The 18,153-nt window shown below is 45.2% G+C and overlaps 1 protein-coding gene across 1 annotated transcript in view; it reads right to left on the reverse strand.

Moving 5' to 3' along the window:
• Positions 1–218: 218 nt before the first annotated feature.
• The window catches only part of TSPAN32 (tetraspanin 32), a 28,730-nt gene continuing 10,795 nt past the window's right edge, over positions 219–18,153 (reverse strand). Inside the window, exons 5-8 of the mRNA XM_005427203.2 lie at positions 6,213–6,314; positions 4,609–4,701; positions 2,454–2,537; positions 219–314 (exon numbers count right to left, since the gene is read on the reverse strand). Coding sequence (XP_005427260.2) covers positions 219–314; positions 2,454–2,537; positions 4,609–4,701; positions 6,213–6,314 — 375 coding nt within the window. The remainder of the gene's footprint in view (positions 315–2,453; positions 2,538–4,608; positions 4,702–6,212; positions 6,315–18,153) is intronic.

An 18,153-nucleotide genomic window follows, 5' to 3' on the forward strand; every position in this document is an offset into this window, starting at 1 on the left:
CCTTGTGTCCTTCTTGTGGAGCCACAGCCCATATGTCTCCCATTGAGGGAATCTGCATCTCTGAGCCCAGTTGTAGTGCAGAAAAGGGAAATGTGTGACATATATCCCATCACCTGACCCCACACAATACCTTCCCAGGGCATTTTGTGGGTGACTTCAGACATCTTCCTGTGCCAAGATCTGGCTCTGCCTGGTAGGGATGCCCAGGCAGCAGGTTTCTACCTCTCTCGCAGGGTGTATTTGCCTTTCCGGTACAAGCTGCTGCTGAAGTGCATGGAGAACCAGAGGAATGAAGTTAGGAACATCCCATAAACCTAAAAGGAAATAAATGAGAAAGGCATACAATGAAGTGTGTAACTGATTATGATGCTCCATCTGTGCAAATAAGCAATCATAAATATTGCCTGTTATCACATTTTGCTGAGGAGAGCTGGTTTTCAGTGAAGTGCTGAACACCATTTCTCACATGGAAATTTAAAATAAAGCAACACATGGTTAAAACATCTGATTGGAGTTAGCATAGCACAGCTCAAACCTGGCCCTAAAAATACCAAGAAATAAAATGAAACCAGGAAATTCAGATTTAATTCCTGCCACAGAACATTTCTCTATGCAAACAAACATACCTCTCATAATAGTAGCCTTTTTTAAAGAGAAAAAACCACAACACACGTCTTGTTTGAAGAAAAAACCCCAACAAAACAAAACAAACAGACAAACACCTAAACCAACACCAAATAGTTATAAATGCAGAGGACAGTGCACTTCCTCTCTATTGTGATACTCTGCCTGGTGTATCAGACATCAGGATTAACACAGGCAACATAGCCAAGGTAAGGCTGCTGTGGGAAGGATAATGAGGGCTGTAACAATGTGCTCTTTCTTCAAGTATGCCCTAATGTGCTAATGCCTTTGCTTGCAGCTTGATCTGGGGATGCGTGTGCATTGTTGGCCGAGGGACAGTGACATCAGAGCAGCTACAGCCTTCTTTACATGCTTCCCTTGCATCCTGCCATCACAATAGCAAGCTGCGTGGTGAGATTTCCTCTAGCACAAGCTTCAAAGACAGCTGCCTTATCTGGCTACATCATCAAGCTGTGAAAAAAGTGTATCTGTTATAAAAGTGCTCCTGCTTTTATCTGAATATAGCTGCAGTGAAATTCTCCTTATACTGGAGAAAAATTGTAAAGTGACACCAAATATTCACACATGACTTTACATTTACAGCTCCATAGCAATGCCTGATGGTTTTCCTAATCTACTGGTATAAAATACAAATCATTTGTTCCTCTGGGTTTTATTTAGATGGAGAAGAATCTTCTAATCCATAAATGTGCCAAGGTGGACACAAGGCATAAAACAATCGCCAAATAACACTTTCAATCAAGAAAGGTCATCCCATCTGGAGAGCAGCATGGAGATATCATAGCAGACCAAATCTGCCCTCTTGGTGGAGAAAGGAGTCTCCTTTCACATGCTCTTTTCTGGTGTGCATCACCACTTGTTCAGAGTCCTTGTGTACAGGTAATTACAGTGATACACCTCTGCCAAGCAGTGGAGGGGCAAACAAGAAGGCTGGTTTTAATTATTGGCCTGCTCCAGCTACAAAGAGACCACCCCCATGCAGCCCCAGAGCCCCCTCACTACAGAAAGATATGCTTCTCTTGCAGCATTTAATTTTCTCTTTTGTTCTTCCTCAAATTAACTTCAGAACCTTTCTACATGAGCCATCATCGGAAGATGATTTCACCCCTCCTCCACATGTTACTCCTTCAAAGACAGAACCTTGGAGCCCAGACAACACACTCTTCCCCTTTCCTTTGCAGCCTGCTTTTTATGAGCCTGGGAGTTACCCACACATTGTCTGAGATGTTCCTCATCAGATTCATATAGTGGTCATTAATAGGATGAGACCTTCCCCTTCTGCACAGCTCTCCAGCTCCACTGCTGGTGCTCAGTAGCTTTCAAGACCTTCCAGTTCTGGCTGCACAAGCAACTTCCCAAGTTAATCTAGGAGGCAGCAAGTTTGCTAAAATATGAAGGCTTTACTGGATCTCCTTTTCTACCCCTGCTGCTGGCTTCCTACATAATCCACAAGCACCCAGGGAGGTGACATGGCCTGTCACTCACAGGAGAAGTCACACAGGCAAGCCTGAGTGGATGAAATGCAACTGCTGCTGCATCCTGCTCCCCACTGCCAGATGACATGCCTTGTTAGGGCACAAAAACCATGCAGGAAGCCTCCTCCTGCAGGAAAACCCCTCCATCTATTATCCTGTCCAGATTCCTGACCCTTTCCCAATTTCCATGGTAGAGTCCACCACTGCTTGTTTTTCTGCTGCTAGCATCCAAAATCACCCAAAATTCTACCTTCTGGGGGCTAATTTAAGATACTTTTTCCTCACTGGATCTTGCCTTTCCAGGCCAAAACGTGAAAGGACAGACACTGTTACCGTGAAGCCAATGGCGATGCCCAGGAGCGAGAAGACAAAGTTCATGTGCTTCTTCAGAAAGTCCTGGATCTCTCGCAGGCAGTCCTGGGAAGAGAGAAACAAATGCCCCTTGCAGGACAACTGCAGTTTGGTGGGGAGCTTTATCCCCACAACAGCACTTCCACAGCCTCAGAGAGAAAAGGAGGCAAGAAAGGGGTGCAGCATTGCACAGCTGAGCAGTTCTCCCTCCTTCTGCTGCTGCAGCTTGGGAAGACAAACATCTGTGGTATCTTTTCTGTTACTACAACACGCCTACAATTTTATTGGTGTGATGCATTTTGGACTGTGGAGGATGTGTGCTTAAGTGTGGTCAAGCAAAAACTTTTTTCTTTTCAGCCACTGAAAAATGGAAAGAAGGAAATGGAAAGACAGAAAAGCAGAGCACACCGTGGTGCCAAATGCATTCCCCAAGGTTACTAATGAACAGCTCGATTCTGCAAGGTGCTGCAAGCATTAATATACATTAGCCTTAAGCATACCAATGGCCCTACAGAAATCCCTGAGGTGTTAGCCAAGACAGCCATTTCAGAAATGCAAGAGCATGCCCCTGATGAAGGGATTTGCAGAAGGAAGAAAGAGCATTCAAAGCCAGGAGTGAATGCAGTGCAGCCACCAAACTCTGTGGTTTCCTGTGTCACACAAAGCACATCCTCCCACTCACTTCCCCGGCTCCCAAGCGAGGGAAAAAGACCACTAAGTGGGAGGAATGAGTCGCTCATACGGTGCCCAGCTTTGTTCTGCTCTCCCTTCCTGCTCTTTGAGCCGAGTTCCACCCATCCCTGGGATGTGACACTCCTGGAGGCTGTGCTTTGAAATGCTGCCCCTGAGGGCTGACGTGTGCCTGTGCATCACGGGTGCTGCCAGCACTTGACATCTTCACCTGACAACGTGCTTGTATTGCTGCAGCTGCGTGGTTTTGATTTTCCTAGAAACACCAAATATTGATGCTGGTGGCTTTAGCTACTCTGGTGGAAGAAATATAATCGTGCAACAGATATGCTCAGAAAGTTGTAGCTTCAGTGCACAACGGTCTAATACTGGTGGCTTCTCCAGCAGCCTCACTGAGATGCTTGAAAGAGCCAGAATGAAGCATACTCGAGGAAGCTACTGCTGGGCATCATCACCCTGCTTCATGAGCTTCTCATTTTAATACCTATTTAATGCCCTGGAGAAAAAGGAATTACATCAAATTCTACATTTGCTGTTAACTGGAACACATTTTAAGTGTCAGAAATTAGTGTCATGTGGAAAAGGCAACAATTTTTTTGTGCTCTGGTACATGCCTGTGATATCTCACTCTCTGCAAGCACAGGAGATGAGCAGGAAGCTGGAGGGTAGTGACAGGCTGCAAACACAAGCATGTTGAAAACTTTCTACAGCAGCAAAGGAATCTCAGGTCTGTTGATCCGCCAGGGCTCTTCCTCCCGATTCACACAATCATAGAATGATTTGGGTTGGAAGGAACCTTAAAGATCCCATCCAGTTCCAACCCCCCAGCCATGGGCAGGGACACCTTTCCCTAGACCAGGTTGCTCAGAGCTCCACCCCACCTGGCCTTAAACACTGTCAGTGATAGGGAATTCCTAAATTCTTTGGGCAACTTGTGCCAGTACCTCACCACCCTCACAGTAAATATTTTTTTCCTAATATTTAATCTAAAACTACTGTAAGTTTCAAGACATTCCCCCTTGTCCTGTCATTACATCCTCCTGCAAAAAGCCTGTCTCCATCTTTCTTGCATCTTTCTCCTTTTCTAGAAGGACACAATTAGGTCACCTCTGTGCTATCTCTTTTCCAGGCTGAACAAAAGCAATCCTTTCAGCCATTCCTCATAGGAGAGATGCACCATCCCTCTGATCATTGGTGGCCTCCTCTGGACTTGTCCCACCAGGTCAATGCCCTTCCTGTCCTGGATCCCAAAGCTGAATGCATTACTCCCATAGTATGTCCAGTCTTATTGAAACAACAAAATCTCAACAAAACAAATCCCAACCTGTTTCAACCCCAAACCATCAAAAAGCACAATTCTCATTATCACTTTATCACCAGTGAGGTATTGATAGCTAGGAAGTAGAGGCACAACCCCACTATGGTGTGGGAGAATCCTTTCCCTTACCTGTCCTTCATTGTGCACTTGGTCAGGTGGGCATGTCTTGTTCTCAACATCGGTTGTGTCCCCAAAAGGAGAGTGTTTCCCACAGCAAAGGAACTGCAAGAGAGGGAGAAGTTTGCCAGCTGCTTGCCAGGGCTCTCCCCTTGCTACCAGCTGCTGCAACAGGAGGTGCTGGCAACGGGCCCCTGCTGCCCCAGGCAGGGCTACCCAGCCAGGGTGGCAAGGAGCACAGCCCATAGGAATCAACAACTGCAGCAACGCAGGCTAAATTCAGGGGAGGTGGATAGATCTGATTGAGATCTGTGGATAGTCTCAAACTTGCTCATGCTCCCCCAGGACTCCTGCCCGGGAATGGGGCCGAGCCCTTCCTCTGTGGTCATATTAATGCTCTCAGTGGCTGCTCCAGAAAGCCCAGGGATGCATAGACTCATGTTTCCAGTGATTGTTATGGGCTGAGGGGATCCCCAGCAACGCCCACCAGGGAGCTGGTTTCCTGTAGCTGTGGTGCACTGGACAGTTTGGAGCTCTGGCAGAAGGAAAAAAAAAAACAGGAGTAGAAAAACTGCTTCTCTCTCCATCAATTCAAGTGGCAACTAAAACAAGTAACTGGTGAAGCCAGGCATTGTGCCTGGTTCTCCTTGTCAAATGGGACCCTGGGAGTGCTGCTCCACAACCCTGAGGGCAAGCACTTCCATGCCTGGGCATGGCTCAGAGGGCCACCACCACCACTGCAAAAAGGAACATTTGACTTCTTCTGTGTTTTGAGAAGCACAGATAGAAACAGCTTGGAAATGTGCTTGTTATGATGATTTGAGAAAACACAGAAGGATACAGGGAGTTGTGTGGGAGGTGTCTGGAAACAGCTGAGCAGGGCTGACCTCCCCATCCAGCCTTGTGTGTGCCATGAACTCACTCCCCAAACAAGCCCTGCTGTGCGAGGGAATGGCATCTCCTTTACTCAGCAGGGATTCAGGAGTTTCTCACTGTGGGGGACATCCTCACTCATCTCCTGCAGCTTTGGGGGCAAGTGTCCTCCCTGTGCTCTGGGTAACCACCCTTGCCCACCTGCTGAGCTACAGAGACCAACAGCATCCTGGGTAGTGGTTTTTGGGAGCCTGATAGCAGTCTCCAGTTCTGTAAGAGGCTATGTAGTCTCCAGTTCTCCTCAGACACAAACTTGAGGATAAATAGGAATAACCACTTGCAAATACTACTGCTGGACTATGTGGAATTTCTGCCCCTTCCTCTCTACTTGACCAGGTGCATATCCACACTCTTGTACCACAGGCAGGGAGCAAGTCACAGGGGCTGCTGAGACAGAAAATACTAAGGCAGCTGCAGGGCGGAAGCTTTGTAGATCTTGCACCACAGTGATGCTCAAAGAGGTGACCCTTTGTTCCTGTTGGTAATCTGGTTGGTCAGATCTGAGAAAGGAAGAATAAGAAGGGAGGAGCAGACTCCACAGCAGGCTGGAGGACTCAGTTCTTGAGGAAAAATGGCATTGCAGCATTCACGAGACAGAGCACAGGTGTCAGCCCCAGCCTGCCAAAACCCTCAGGAAGATACCCTAGGGCAAGGTTTTCTCCTGCAGGTAAAAGACAACTTACTGCTTCATGGATGGCAGTCAGTTCCTGTCTCCTGAAGCTGGAGGTGTTCCTCCTCACCTCCTCGTACACAAAATCATACACATCCATCATGCTGTCTTCCACCTGCAATGAAAGCAGAGGTCTGTAGGTACAAAACACCGACCACAGTCGTCTCTGGGGGGAATTGTGCTCTTCTTGATTTACACAGAATCTCTCGCAGGTATAGCAATACAGGCAGTGCAGCTACTAAAATGACCTCCAGGCAGCAGCAGGAGCTGGTGTGTGACCCATCAAGCACTAAGGAGCTAGGATGTCACCAGCTGATGGCTGGAGCTTTTGGTCAGTTTTGGATTTCGTGTCAGAGAAGAACTTGGGTGCCTGCGACCAGTGTGCCTCTGAGTCCCTCTGCCATCCAGGCCTGATGCCATCTCCCCATCCTGAATGTGGTACTGTGAGGACAGGCACACGTGACCATGAGATGCTAGAATACAAAAAGTGAGAGGACCTCACAGGGTTGGTGTTATCTAAGTGGCAGAGCCATTTCTCTGAGCAGAGTAAAAAAAATAACGGGAGTGATTCAGTGGTGAGTCAGACCCTAAATATTTACCAAATGTGTGAGAACTTGAAGCTTGACAGATCCCAGCCAACTCCCATTCGGGTGTCAGAGAAAAAAAAATATGACAGTTGTGCTCAGTGCCTGGAGTCAAAACCTTATTTCTTTGTTTCATTTTCCCTTGCTTCCTCAGCAGCACCGGTCCGAGTGGGCCTGCAGTCAGTGCTTGTCTTTCAGGAGGGAAAATCGATGGCAGAGACAGGCAGAGTGGGCGGCCACACAGGGAAGTCTCTGGGAACAGAGCCATCCCTCAGCGAGGCTTTGCAGCTCAGTCTGAGGGTTCACACTTGGAAATTCCTCTAAGGAATAAAACCCCAGCACTCTCTGCTCAGGGGTGAAACCAGGATCATTCAAGGTGGTTGCATCTATTACTGCAAGGTTGCTCTGTCCTGCCCAGCTGTCCAAAACACAAGCAACAACAGAGGGTGATAACCAGGGAGGTGGGGGGGTTGAGAAGATTATTTGTATCCAGATTGGCTCTGTGCCTCCACCAACAGAGTTTGAAGGCACACATCAAAAGATTTTCCATGGCTATCAACATGGCATAAGAGTGACCAGTGACAGAGCTCACATATTATGGGCCAAGAAAAAATACTCCATAGCAAAATGTGTGACACTGAGCTGTTCCACACAGGTGAGGAAGGAGGATGCTCCTTTTGTCCCCCTGGGGTACCAGAGTGCATAAAGTGAGGTGGGTGCAACAATAAGACCAGATTTCTAAACGACTTCTGCACCAACCTTCCCCACAGCAAACCTTATAACCCAATAAAAAAGAAAATATCCAAGCTTTTCTAACTTCTTGTGGGCCATGAAATAGCTTTCCAGAAGCAGCAATTAAATAAATGGATTCAATAAAAAGAACATCCATTTCCACTGAAGAACTGGATTAAGAATAAAGAAAAAAAGAATGATCTTTTGAGCTCCTCTTGTGGAGAAAAGAGCAACAGAGCAGCAGGTTTCTTAATGTAAGCAATTATTACATTTTGAATATCCTGATCCCAGTCTAAGATGTAGGAATAAAAAACTATTTTGTTCTGTGACAACATACATATGTGTTTTGGTAAAGAAACCAGTGCTGCATGCACAATATTTGTCTTTTCATATTTACCATGAGGGTCAGGATGCTGAGCTTTCATCCAAGAGGCCTAAATTTGGATGACTTAAAAAGAAAAAAAATGAAAGGTTCAAGCAAGTGGCTATGTTCAAACAAGGGTTCAAGGGGTGAAAGCAATCCAGAAGTTTAACTACGTTCTAAAGGTCTCTTGAAATCTGGGCCAAGGAATACTGGGAGAGGTAGCTGTTTGAAGAACAAGAGTGGATAGGAAAGATCTGAAGGAACAAAATGCCTGTAACAAAACGGTGGCTCAAAATTATTTCAGCTGCTGGAAACAATAATTGAAAAAACCACAAGCAGTTATAATTTCACAGCCAGCTCAGCTACAGTGATGGAAATGATAATGGTAATCTCCAGGTACATAATGACTACTAAAGACTTCAACTGCACCATTTCTGAGCTTGCTTGTGAGCTGACTTCTCAGTTACCTACTGATTTTTTCATTCTCATTTTGTCAAGCAGCCTCCAAGAGCTGAAAACACAAGTCATTAAATGGAAAATGTTTAATAGCAATAATTTCCTTTTAGAATGTGTGTCTGGGCAAGCCTAAGAGTACAATTTGCTGATTAGTCATTCTCAGCATTTCTATCTAGCAATTATATCTAGCATTTATATCCAGACATTATCTGAATAGGCTATTCAGATCCTAGTAAGGGAATATCAAACTCTAAATCCATTTTTTAAAGAGTGAATTGCCTGTAGTTCCTCCACATCCTCTTTCTGATTTTTGCTAGGATCATTTGATTTTGGAGGGAAAAACTGCTGTTTTCATACAACATAATGATCTGTTTTCAAAGACTACTGCAGACAGCTTTCTCATTTAAATACTTCAGAGGTAGGTAGATGGTAGAAAATCTCAGTATTTATCACTGGCTGTTTCATTCTGTGCAGAAGACTGTGCCACAGAGCATACAAGAGGTCTGGTTTAATAAGAGAAGACATAGGAGAGCAAAACACCACACTTAGCTGCCTGGGATGGGATTACATTTACATTCAGAGCTGCAGCGCTCTGAAGCATGGGTCATGCACGGCAGCATCTATCTAGCCCAAAATATCATGCTCACTCATGCATGCCTGATGATGTAAAAATTAAAGCCTGAAAGCATGAGACAGTCACCAGGTGGTTTCATGACTTATTTGCAACATTGCTACATCCAGCAGAAGTTCACCCCTGTATTTTCCATTGATCCAGCTCCTAACACAGTGAAGAGCTAGACTGCAGCACTGCTTTATAGTCAATTGCCATCCTCAACAGATTCCCATCACACACTCCCCTGATGGGCAACTTTGAGTCCATTGCCTCAAGACAATTCTCTTTTTCTGGTTGTTGGAAGAAAAAAGTATTAAAAATACTCAGGGTGCTTTCTCTGACGTTTAAGCAACAGGATGACTGTTGAGTTTGATGCTGTTAATAATGACCTTTAAGATAAAGAGCTGTGCCCCATCACTTAAACAGTACTTAGCATGCAATGGACAGATACAGCTGGAGAAGAGAAAGTCCATCTGTTTTTCAAAAGGTCTTTCACTCCTCCCACACATAAGCATCATAATAGTCAAGTGGATTTTCCTGTTGCTAGTGACATGATGTGATCCACTGCTGGAAGAGTTCTGCTGGACAAAGCTCTCCCTTGGAGGGAGACTGAGCCTGCAGTGCTCATCAGTAAGAAACACCATGAGCTGAAGGTAAAGCATCAGCTGGGCTTTGGTTAAGAAAAATCTCCAGCTTGAGTGATATGGAGGTCACAACTTAAAGTAATTCTTTTCCTGGAAGAAGCTGGGTAAAATGTTCCAGCTCTAAATCAGGTAAATAATTGCTGCCTCCCACTTCTGTCTGCATTCCTTAATGAAATATTCATTTAGGAATGATATTGATGGGTTGCTGGATACAACAAATGGAAAATCACCACTGAAATGAAGGCAGCTGACTCCAACTGACTCGGTAAGTACCATTTTTCACCTTAAGTAAAAGAAAAAAGGAATTTTGAGATTATTTATCATCCTCTAAATCCTTTATCCCCCAAGAAGCAGAATGTATGACTGCAGGAAGACATGTACTCTAAGCAATTGGAGTTCTTGCCTTTGGCTATTAAAACTAAAGCAAATTTCCACCTTGCCTCCCTCAAGCGGAAAATTGACATTTTTGACTTTGGTTATTTATCAGGATAAGTTTTACCTGTAACTGGATTTGGGACAGAAAGATGACACAAGGTCAGCCTTCAGTTCCTGATGCCTTTGCAAGCCAAAGATGCCAATGAATCCCAATCCTGCTGCCAGTGAATGCCTGTGTCTAGGCAACCTGGAAGTGTCATTTCAGTGGAAACTAATGCAGACTTGTACCAAGAACAATGGTCTGAGTCTTAGTGAACCACCTTTGCAACTGCTGTTGGGTAAAAATCCCTCTGCAAACCTCAAGGAGAACATAGTGAAAGGAGATATCAGGATTGTGTCTAAGACAAAACCACCTTCCCTCCTTTCCAGTAAATAGGAACAGTCTTGGCATGGCAGAGGAGGAAGACAAGCATGGGAAGCAGGAGGAGGATCCTCTGCTCCTATGAGTCTTTGTGCCTTTGAGGAATCAAACTGAGCAGATGCAGTGCAGGCTCAGAAGAAACTGCAATCTCAGCAGTTTGTGTTCTTTCAGCATCACCACAGAGGATGCACTCACCAGCCTCACTCAGAAATGTCCCGCTAGAGGTGGCTACCGCAGACTCCCACACTCAGCTGTGATCTGCAAGCTAGACAATTAAGAAGTGAAACTGTAATAAAGTAGTGAACTCAATCAAAACGCTTCCTGGTTCAAAGAAGAAAAACACTTCTGCATTTTGCTGTTTCTGTCTTCCCTTTCCTCCCCAGTGTGCAGTGTGCATTCACAGCGTGTCAGAAACAGGGGTGGGGCAGATGCAACAGCTTGGGTTTGGGCAATTAATGATGCAACTGCAGTGAAACAGGGGAGATAAAGCCACTCTGGGGGCATTAGCCAGGTTGCAGAGCAACTCCCACCACATGAATCGAACACACAGTAAGATGAGCTTGCCCCATTCATGCTCAACCAAGCCCCATCAAACACAGTCATTGCACCTTGCTGAATGTTTTTATTTCCTTCACTGCCCATCAGCTTCTCTCCTTCAGAGCCTTCCTCTAACCAGTCATTCCCAGATGCAGAAATCCAGCCAGTGCTGCAAATTAGAGCAGCCTTTTAGGTCTCCCATGGAAAATGGCACAAGATAAGAAGATGCTGCTCCCCCTCTGACTGACAGTGGTCACTGGAGACCACAGATGACACAAGCCACATGAGGCTTTTAGCCACAAGTGGCTTTTAGCCACTTTTTACCCCCCCAGATCAGATTTTGTATCTATCTATACATACATTAAAAAAAACCCAAACCAAACCATATGGGCTTCCCTCTACTTTCTGCTATATTCACAAAAGGAGACAGGCCAAAAACTGCTGTGGAACAAAAATTTCAGAAAAAGAAAAAAACTCTTTTTCTCTAGCCTCAGCACTGTTCTTGCACAAAACACTTCCATCCTGTTCTTGCACAAAACACTTAAAACATGAGAAAGTGCTGAGCTGTGACACTGCTCACCTCCTCATTTCCTATCTCCATATCCCCAAAAGAACAGCAGATTCTAGCTGTGTGGGTGCTACACATCCCCTCCTGGCCCATGGGCAGGGGGACATCACAGCCTCATGCGCAGCCAAGCCATAAAACCCAGAGGCTACCTTCGTGCTACTCAGATGCAGCATTGCTGTGTCTGTGACAGAGTACCAGATGCCTTATAGGGAAGTGCAGAAAACACAGGCAGGCAGTTAATCAATATCAACAAGAATTTTTTTCCCTAAATCCTCCTAATCTGTGGCTGCAAAGCGGTGAATGTCACAAGTATATCAAGGTCCTCTTGGAATTTTTTTGGTTTAGCTTTTTTATGTTTGCTCTTTATTGTTTTTTTTAAAAAAGAAAATTAAATTTTCAGTCCATTTTATAACAGAACTGCAAAGCCAACAAGCTGCCAAGGGCCTACAATGACAATGTTTCTGTCTTTCAAAACACACAACCCACCAATTTGTGAACACCCCCTCCCCAAAACTGTGGTCAAATTATCTCAGCCATCCCTGACCCTTCACTTGCAGCGCTTGAAACCAGTATCAGACAAGACTTGCTTCCCAACAGAAAGCACTGAACTACACTGAAAACAAACAGTTTTAGCTTATAAACCAGTGGTATCAGCAATAGAGCCAGTGCCAGGGCAGCCCTGTCACCTCTGACAGAGTGGTGGCTGTCCTGCTGTGGTGAGCACCCTACAGGTGCATGAAGGCTGGATGTGCTGCAGCAATGGCAGCTGAGTGGCCTCAGGTGCCCTGGCTGCTGCTGCTGGAGACCGGAGCTGCAGCTTCAGCTCTGCCACAGAAAGCAGCAGAAACGGGGCCGCATGGGTTCAGCGCCGGGGCAGCCATAAATTATAGAACCCGTGAGTGCAAATGCCTGTGTGGAGCTCAGACAAAGGAGAGCAGTGTCTCGCTGGGGGGAGTGGGCTGTCGCTGGCTGGTGAGAACATAAACACTGGGAAAGAGGCACAGGATTTAAAAACGTTAAGGAAGAGGGAAGGGTTTCCCCCCATTTTTGTTTTTTTCCCATGGAGTTCAGAGACTGGGAAAAGCTCAGTGGTTTTAAAGCGATTGTGCCTCCTAGATCAAGAGCAAGAGCAAGGAGCATGCCAACTAGTTCACAGTTTTCACAGCAACATCAGTGAATTTTGTAAATGATCTTGGAAGCTACAATCTTGATCCAGCCTCCCTGAATCAAAGTCCAAAAGGAACCTACCTGTGTGCTTCAGGTCTGGTTTCAGAAAACACCTGAGCACACCTTCAGCTTGTATTTAAATCCCATTAAAATCTCTAGGATTTCAGCCTGCATTTAATAATTTAAGTCCCTGCAAGACTTTGCCCCAACACAGAGCAGAGGCAGCAGCTGCAGACATACACACAGCCTAAGAAATCCACAGAGGAAGGACCTCTACAGTCCCACTTAAGAAAGTGATGGGTCCACTTAAGAAACTGGGAAGTGATGGGCTGTTCCTTACATACCTGCAGAAAAAGATGCATATGCTGGTTTTATGCATGGTAAGAGATGATTTCCCTCCTGGAGACCCAGGCAACACTGCCTCTGGCTTTGCAAAGGAGCTGCGTGGAAGGGAGACCCACAGACAGAAGACCAGCACTGGTTCCATAGGCAGAGAAGGGAGGAGGGAAGCTGCTTTGTTTAAGAAGACTCAGGTGTGGCAACGTTTGTTATTTAACAGCTGCAGCTGTTAATTCCAGCTGTGTACTCCAGGCTTTCTAACAGGTTAGAAAATCACCATCTCAAAAGGTACCACCTGGCTTGCTAGCAAAGCATGGAAGACTCCATTTCCACTTCCCAGCATGAGGAGGGGAGACCAGACAAGTTCCTCTGAAGGAAGCAGAGCAAGGCTGCAGGAGAATCACGATGTAGACAAATGGCTTATATTTATTCCCTGCCCATAAAAAGCTAAATCCTTGCATTTATTCTTGAAGTACAAGCAGTGCAGCACAGAGGGGCTAATGCCTTTCCACTCATGTGGAGCTAAAAGCCACAGGTGAAACTCATTTTGAAATCACCCAGCAACCTGAGAAACCACTTGATAATTAAGAGATTACCATATCATTGCAGCTAGTGCAAATTCAAACAACATCTTCATTCAGAGGACATGGGGAATCAGGCCTTTACAGAACTATGGACAACTATTTGCACCAGTTTCAAATTCCTGAGTTGGGAAATTGTAATTTAATCCATTTTAAGCTTTTACTTATGAATAAATCTCTGTAATTAAAATGCTCATTCTGTTGCAAAACTCCTTTTATGTTGCAGCAATTTTAGCATCACTGACCCACCCTACCATCCAGGCTTCTGGGGCCAGGGCCACAGGGTTCCTGGAAGAAGCTGCTCAGAGAAAGGGAACAGCAGAAGTTGATGTGGAATAGAAACTCTCTGGCCTCTTTCACAGCAGGCCCTAGAACATAACCCCAAACCTCAGGCTCAGCAAGGCCAAATGCCAGGTCCTGCACTTTGGTCAAGTGAGGTCAACAACCTCATGCAGCACTACAGGCTTAGATAGCAGTGCCTGGAAAGGGGCCCAGTGGAAAAGAACCTGGGGGTGCTGGGTAAGAGCTGAAATGAGCCAGTGTGTGCCCAGGTGGCCAAGAAGGCTTAGGGCATCCTGGCTTGTATCAAAAATAGTGTGGCCAGCAGGGCTAGGGCAGTGATTGTCCCTCTGTACTGGGTACTGCTGGGCCCAGCACCTGCATGGCTGTACCCAGTGCTGGGCCACTCAGTACAAGAAAGACATTGAAGTACTGGAGCATGTCCAGAGAGGGACAATGGAGCTGGTGAAGGGTCTGCACAGGAAATCCAGTGAGAGTGAGCTGGGGATAGTTTAGCCTGGAGAAAAGGAGGCTCAAGGAAGACCTTATTGCTCTCTGCAACTACCTAAAAGGAGCTTGTAGCATGGTGGGGGTTCATCTCATCTCTTAGGCAACAAGTGACAACATAAGAGCCTCAAGCTGTTCCAGGTTCAGGTTGGACATCAGGAAGAATTTCTTCACTGAATGGGGAGTCAGGCATTGGAATGGGCTGCCCAGGGAGGTGGTGGAGTCACCGTCCCTGGAAGTGTTTAAGAAATAACGGGACATGGCACTAAGTGCTCTAGTCTAATCGACAGTCAAAGGTTGGACTCAGTGATCTTAAAAGTCTTTTCCAACCTTAATGATTCTGGTTTTGTGTTGGTTACTAAGGGTACCAAATCTTCTCTATGGCAGCTGCAAGTACAGCTTTGGTCCAGCCTCTGCAGACAGGTTTCTACAGCAGCAGTTAGTGGGTGAGGAGATAAAGGAAGCTGGGGAGCAGGAGGAGGAAGCAGCAGCCCTCCCCACCAGCTGTGCTAGATGTGGCATGTCTCTCCTACATCTCTCTCTGCATTCCACATCCCTGATCTTTTTGGCCATGCTGTGAATGACAGAGGGACCTCACTTAAACAGACAGCAGTTTGTGGCAAAGAAACTGCCATAAAAATAACTTTGGAAAACAAGACCCAGCTCTTCGGCTTCAGGAAGCAGGAGGTCCTAATGTGGCTGAAAACCACACGAAAACATCATGATTTCTGTGGTTACTACAGCAGTTCCAGCAAAGACCTTGCATAGAGGTCATCCCATCTCCTCTGCCCTCCCATGCACGTCAGTCTCTTGTTCAATTTGATTGCACCACTGTCCTTCCTCAGACAGGTTTGCAACACTTCCCTACCAAGACAACATCCCCCACTGAGAGGAGGAACGACTGGGATGCAACCTTTCACGATAAAGCATGATAAATCTAAGGTTCATGACTGCTGCATGTCTGGCATACATCACAAGGAAACAGACTATGGTGACATCGAGTCCATCTGGAATGCGGATAACTTGAAATTAAAACATTCAACATCTGTCTGAAAGAATTCATCCAGAAGCTACAGAAAGTCATGAAAGCAGAAAAGAATGGGAAATGAGAAGATTAATTTTGTTTACAGTGCCCAGGTCTGAGAATATCAAATATTTACAAATAACCCTTTCTCCCTGCCCAGCTTCTCTGTAGGAAATACTGTAAAAAAGGCTCTAAAAGTGCCACACAGGCAAAAAGGGCATCTTGTTTTCATCATATTCTAACTACATTTCTACCTATTGTCTCTTGATAATAGCCATGAAAACAATTTTTCAACTGAGTATTGGGGTTTACTGTTTCAGGTGATTTTCTGTGAGAGGGTTCTGCTTTATGAAGAAAATATAGGGGTTTTTTTAATCTTTTTTTTTTTACCAGCAGGAGTGAACTACTGAAGCATCTGCCATGGATCAGAGCAGGGGAGACCTCCCATCCCCAGCTTGCAAAGGGAGGGGAGGACTCTGTTTTCAGTGCTGCTTGTGTTCGGAACCTTGCCAGCAGGGAGGGAGAGGACAGGAACTACTGACACCAGCTCCCAGCTGGCATTTCCAGAATGAACAGCCTAATTTTCTGTCTGGCATTCCACTGGAAATTTTTCATGAGAAAAATTGAAATTTTTGTTCTAGTCATGAACATGGGGGCAGTACTCCTTGGTGCTCTTAGTGATTCAGGCACGTGTAATGGCCATATTCATCCATATTCAGTTTTACATCCTCAGTTCCATTCCTTTCTTGATAGCTGTGTACATCCCATCAGGCTTACAAGACACCCACCCACATGGATGGGTTTGATTTTCCCTCCAAGATTGCCACAATTAACTATTTTTGGGAGTACTGACATGCAGTAGGCAGCAGAGGACACCTGCTTGAATTTGGTTCTTTCTTTTGAGAAAGACAAGCAAACAACCAGCTCTATAATGAGACTTCAGAAGTCTTATCCCTACTTCATTCAATTTTCTGTATCACTGTGCTCCTGTCCTGGAGGGGCAGACACATCTGCATTTCTTTCAGTCACCTGTATTTTTCTCTCACATCTGCATTTCTCTCTCTAGTGAGACAAGTTACTTTTCAGTCGAAACTAAATTTCCACACGTTCTGTACGTGACACTTCCAATTAAATCTTCCTCATTTATATTCCTTGCTTTTCCTTGGATTTTAGGAAGCAGAGAAACACAAGATGGTATCTAAGGGTATTTTTTTCTGTTGTCAGAAACACTGCTGGTTTTCTTTGCCCAGAAAATCAACCTTTTACATAACCCCCTAATTTTGCCTAGTGGAAGCTGTTTTGCTTACAGAAACCCAAGCAATTACCAAAGCTAACCATAACCATGGGTGCTTTTGTGGGCAGGGCACTCAGAGCAAAAAAACCCATGAAAATAATTTGAAGTAAAACCAGATGTACTGATTAAGAGATATACAAAGCAATACTCCTTATAATATTTTCGGCAAGATATTTTTGGCATGGCACATCCCTGTATTACATAACCCAACATACAACCTTTTTCTTGCAGTCTTTTTATGCCCTACACCATGTATGTGGATGAACAGTAAAACTAAACAATCTATTTAGAAAATACAATTTCACAATGCCAACTAGACAGTTTCTGGTGCCATTTCTCCTTTACTGACATGGCCTGTGCTTCAATCTACAATTTAATGTCTGCAGAAGAAGAAAGAAAGTGTGCTCCCTTCTCTGTTGGTCATGAAAACCAAATTATTTCCACATTAAACTGTTACTGGGAATGTAATAAATGTTGATATTTTTGCCTGAAACAATAAGGAAAAAAAATAAAGAGGCTGTGGAAAGACATATTTTCATGGATGCCTCAGCTCTGATTGATTCCACTTCAGCCAGTTAAGCATACAGATAAAAGATGCTGTTGTGCCATCAGGACTCACCCTAATGTTTCCAAAGCAATTGGACAAATTCACAGAGGAAAAACCCAGGGGGAACATTAAAGGCAAAGGCATCAGCAGTTGCCACCAGCAGACACCTGGGCCACAAGCTGCTGGCATCTGATAAAGCATTGCTTTGTGCTTGATTGGTTTTTATGCTGCTACCTTGGCTAACAGCATGTCAGCCAAAAATCTCCTTGGTCAACAGCTCCTACCTTGGCCAACAACTTTAGCCTGGTCCAGTGTAGCCACCTGCACATTTCAAAGGATTTTCAAGTACTTTGGGCACTGGCCGACTCTGGGAAAGCTTTCTAGAGAAGCAGGACCTTATCCCTCTCCTTAACCTTGACTCCTACTTTCAGAAAGACTGGATTTTAATTTATGCACAGGACACTGAACCATTACAGGGCAGGGCTCCTTGTGCCTGCAAAAGCAATTGCCACAGTCCTAATGTGGTCTGAGTCTCTGGGATTTTGATGGAGTTGTGGTCCTCCATCACAGAAGGAAATCTCAAGGCCAGCTCCTCCATCACAGAAGAAAATCTCAAGGCCAGCCTTCTGACACTTCAGACTGGTCTTTGATCATCCCCAGTACATGTAACCAAAAAGATGAGCTGGCAGCATCAATCCCTAATTCACTGGGATGATGTTTCATGTTACATCCTCATTGGTGCCCAGAACATTGCAGGTTATGGCACATGCCCAGGGCTGGGGAGGAGCAAAATAGAGACAAGAACTGAGCCACTGCATGAAACACTTATCAAAGTCCCAAGCACTTCTCTGAATTATTTAGGTACTTGCCAAAAATACCAGTGTTCTGCTTTCAAAAGAAAGATGTCAGGATTTTTTTACAC

The sequence above is a fragment of the Geospiza fortis genome, unplaced genomic scaffold (genome assembly GCF_000277835.1).
Source record: "Geospiza fortis unplaced genomic scaffold, GeoFor_1.0 scaffold524, whole genome shotgun sequence".
In the NCBI taxonomy this organism is placed as follows: Eukaryota; Metazoa; Chordata; class Aves; order Passeriformes; family Thraupidae; genus Geospiza; species Geospiza fortis.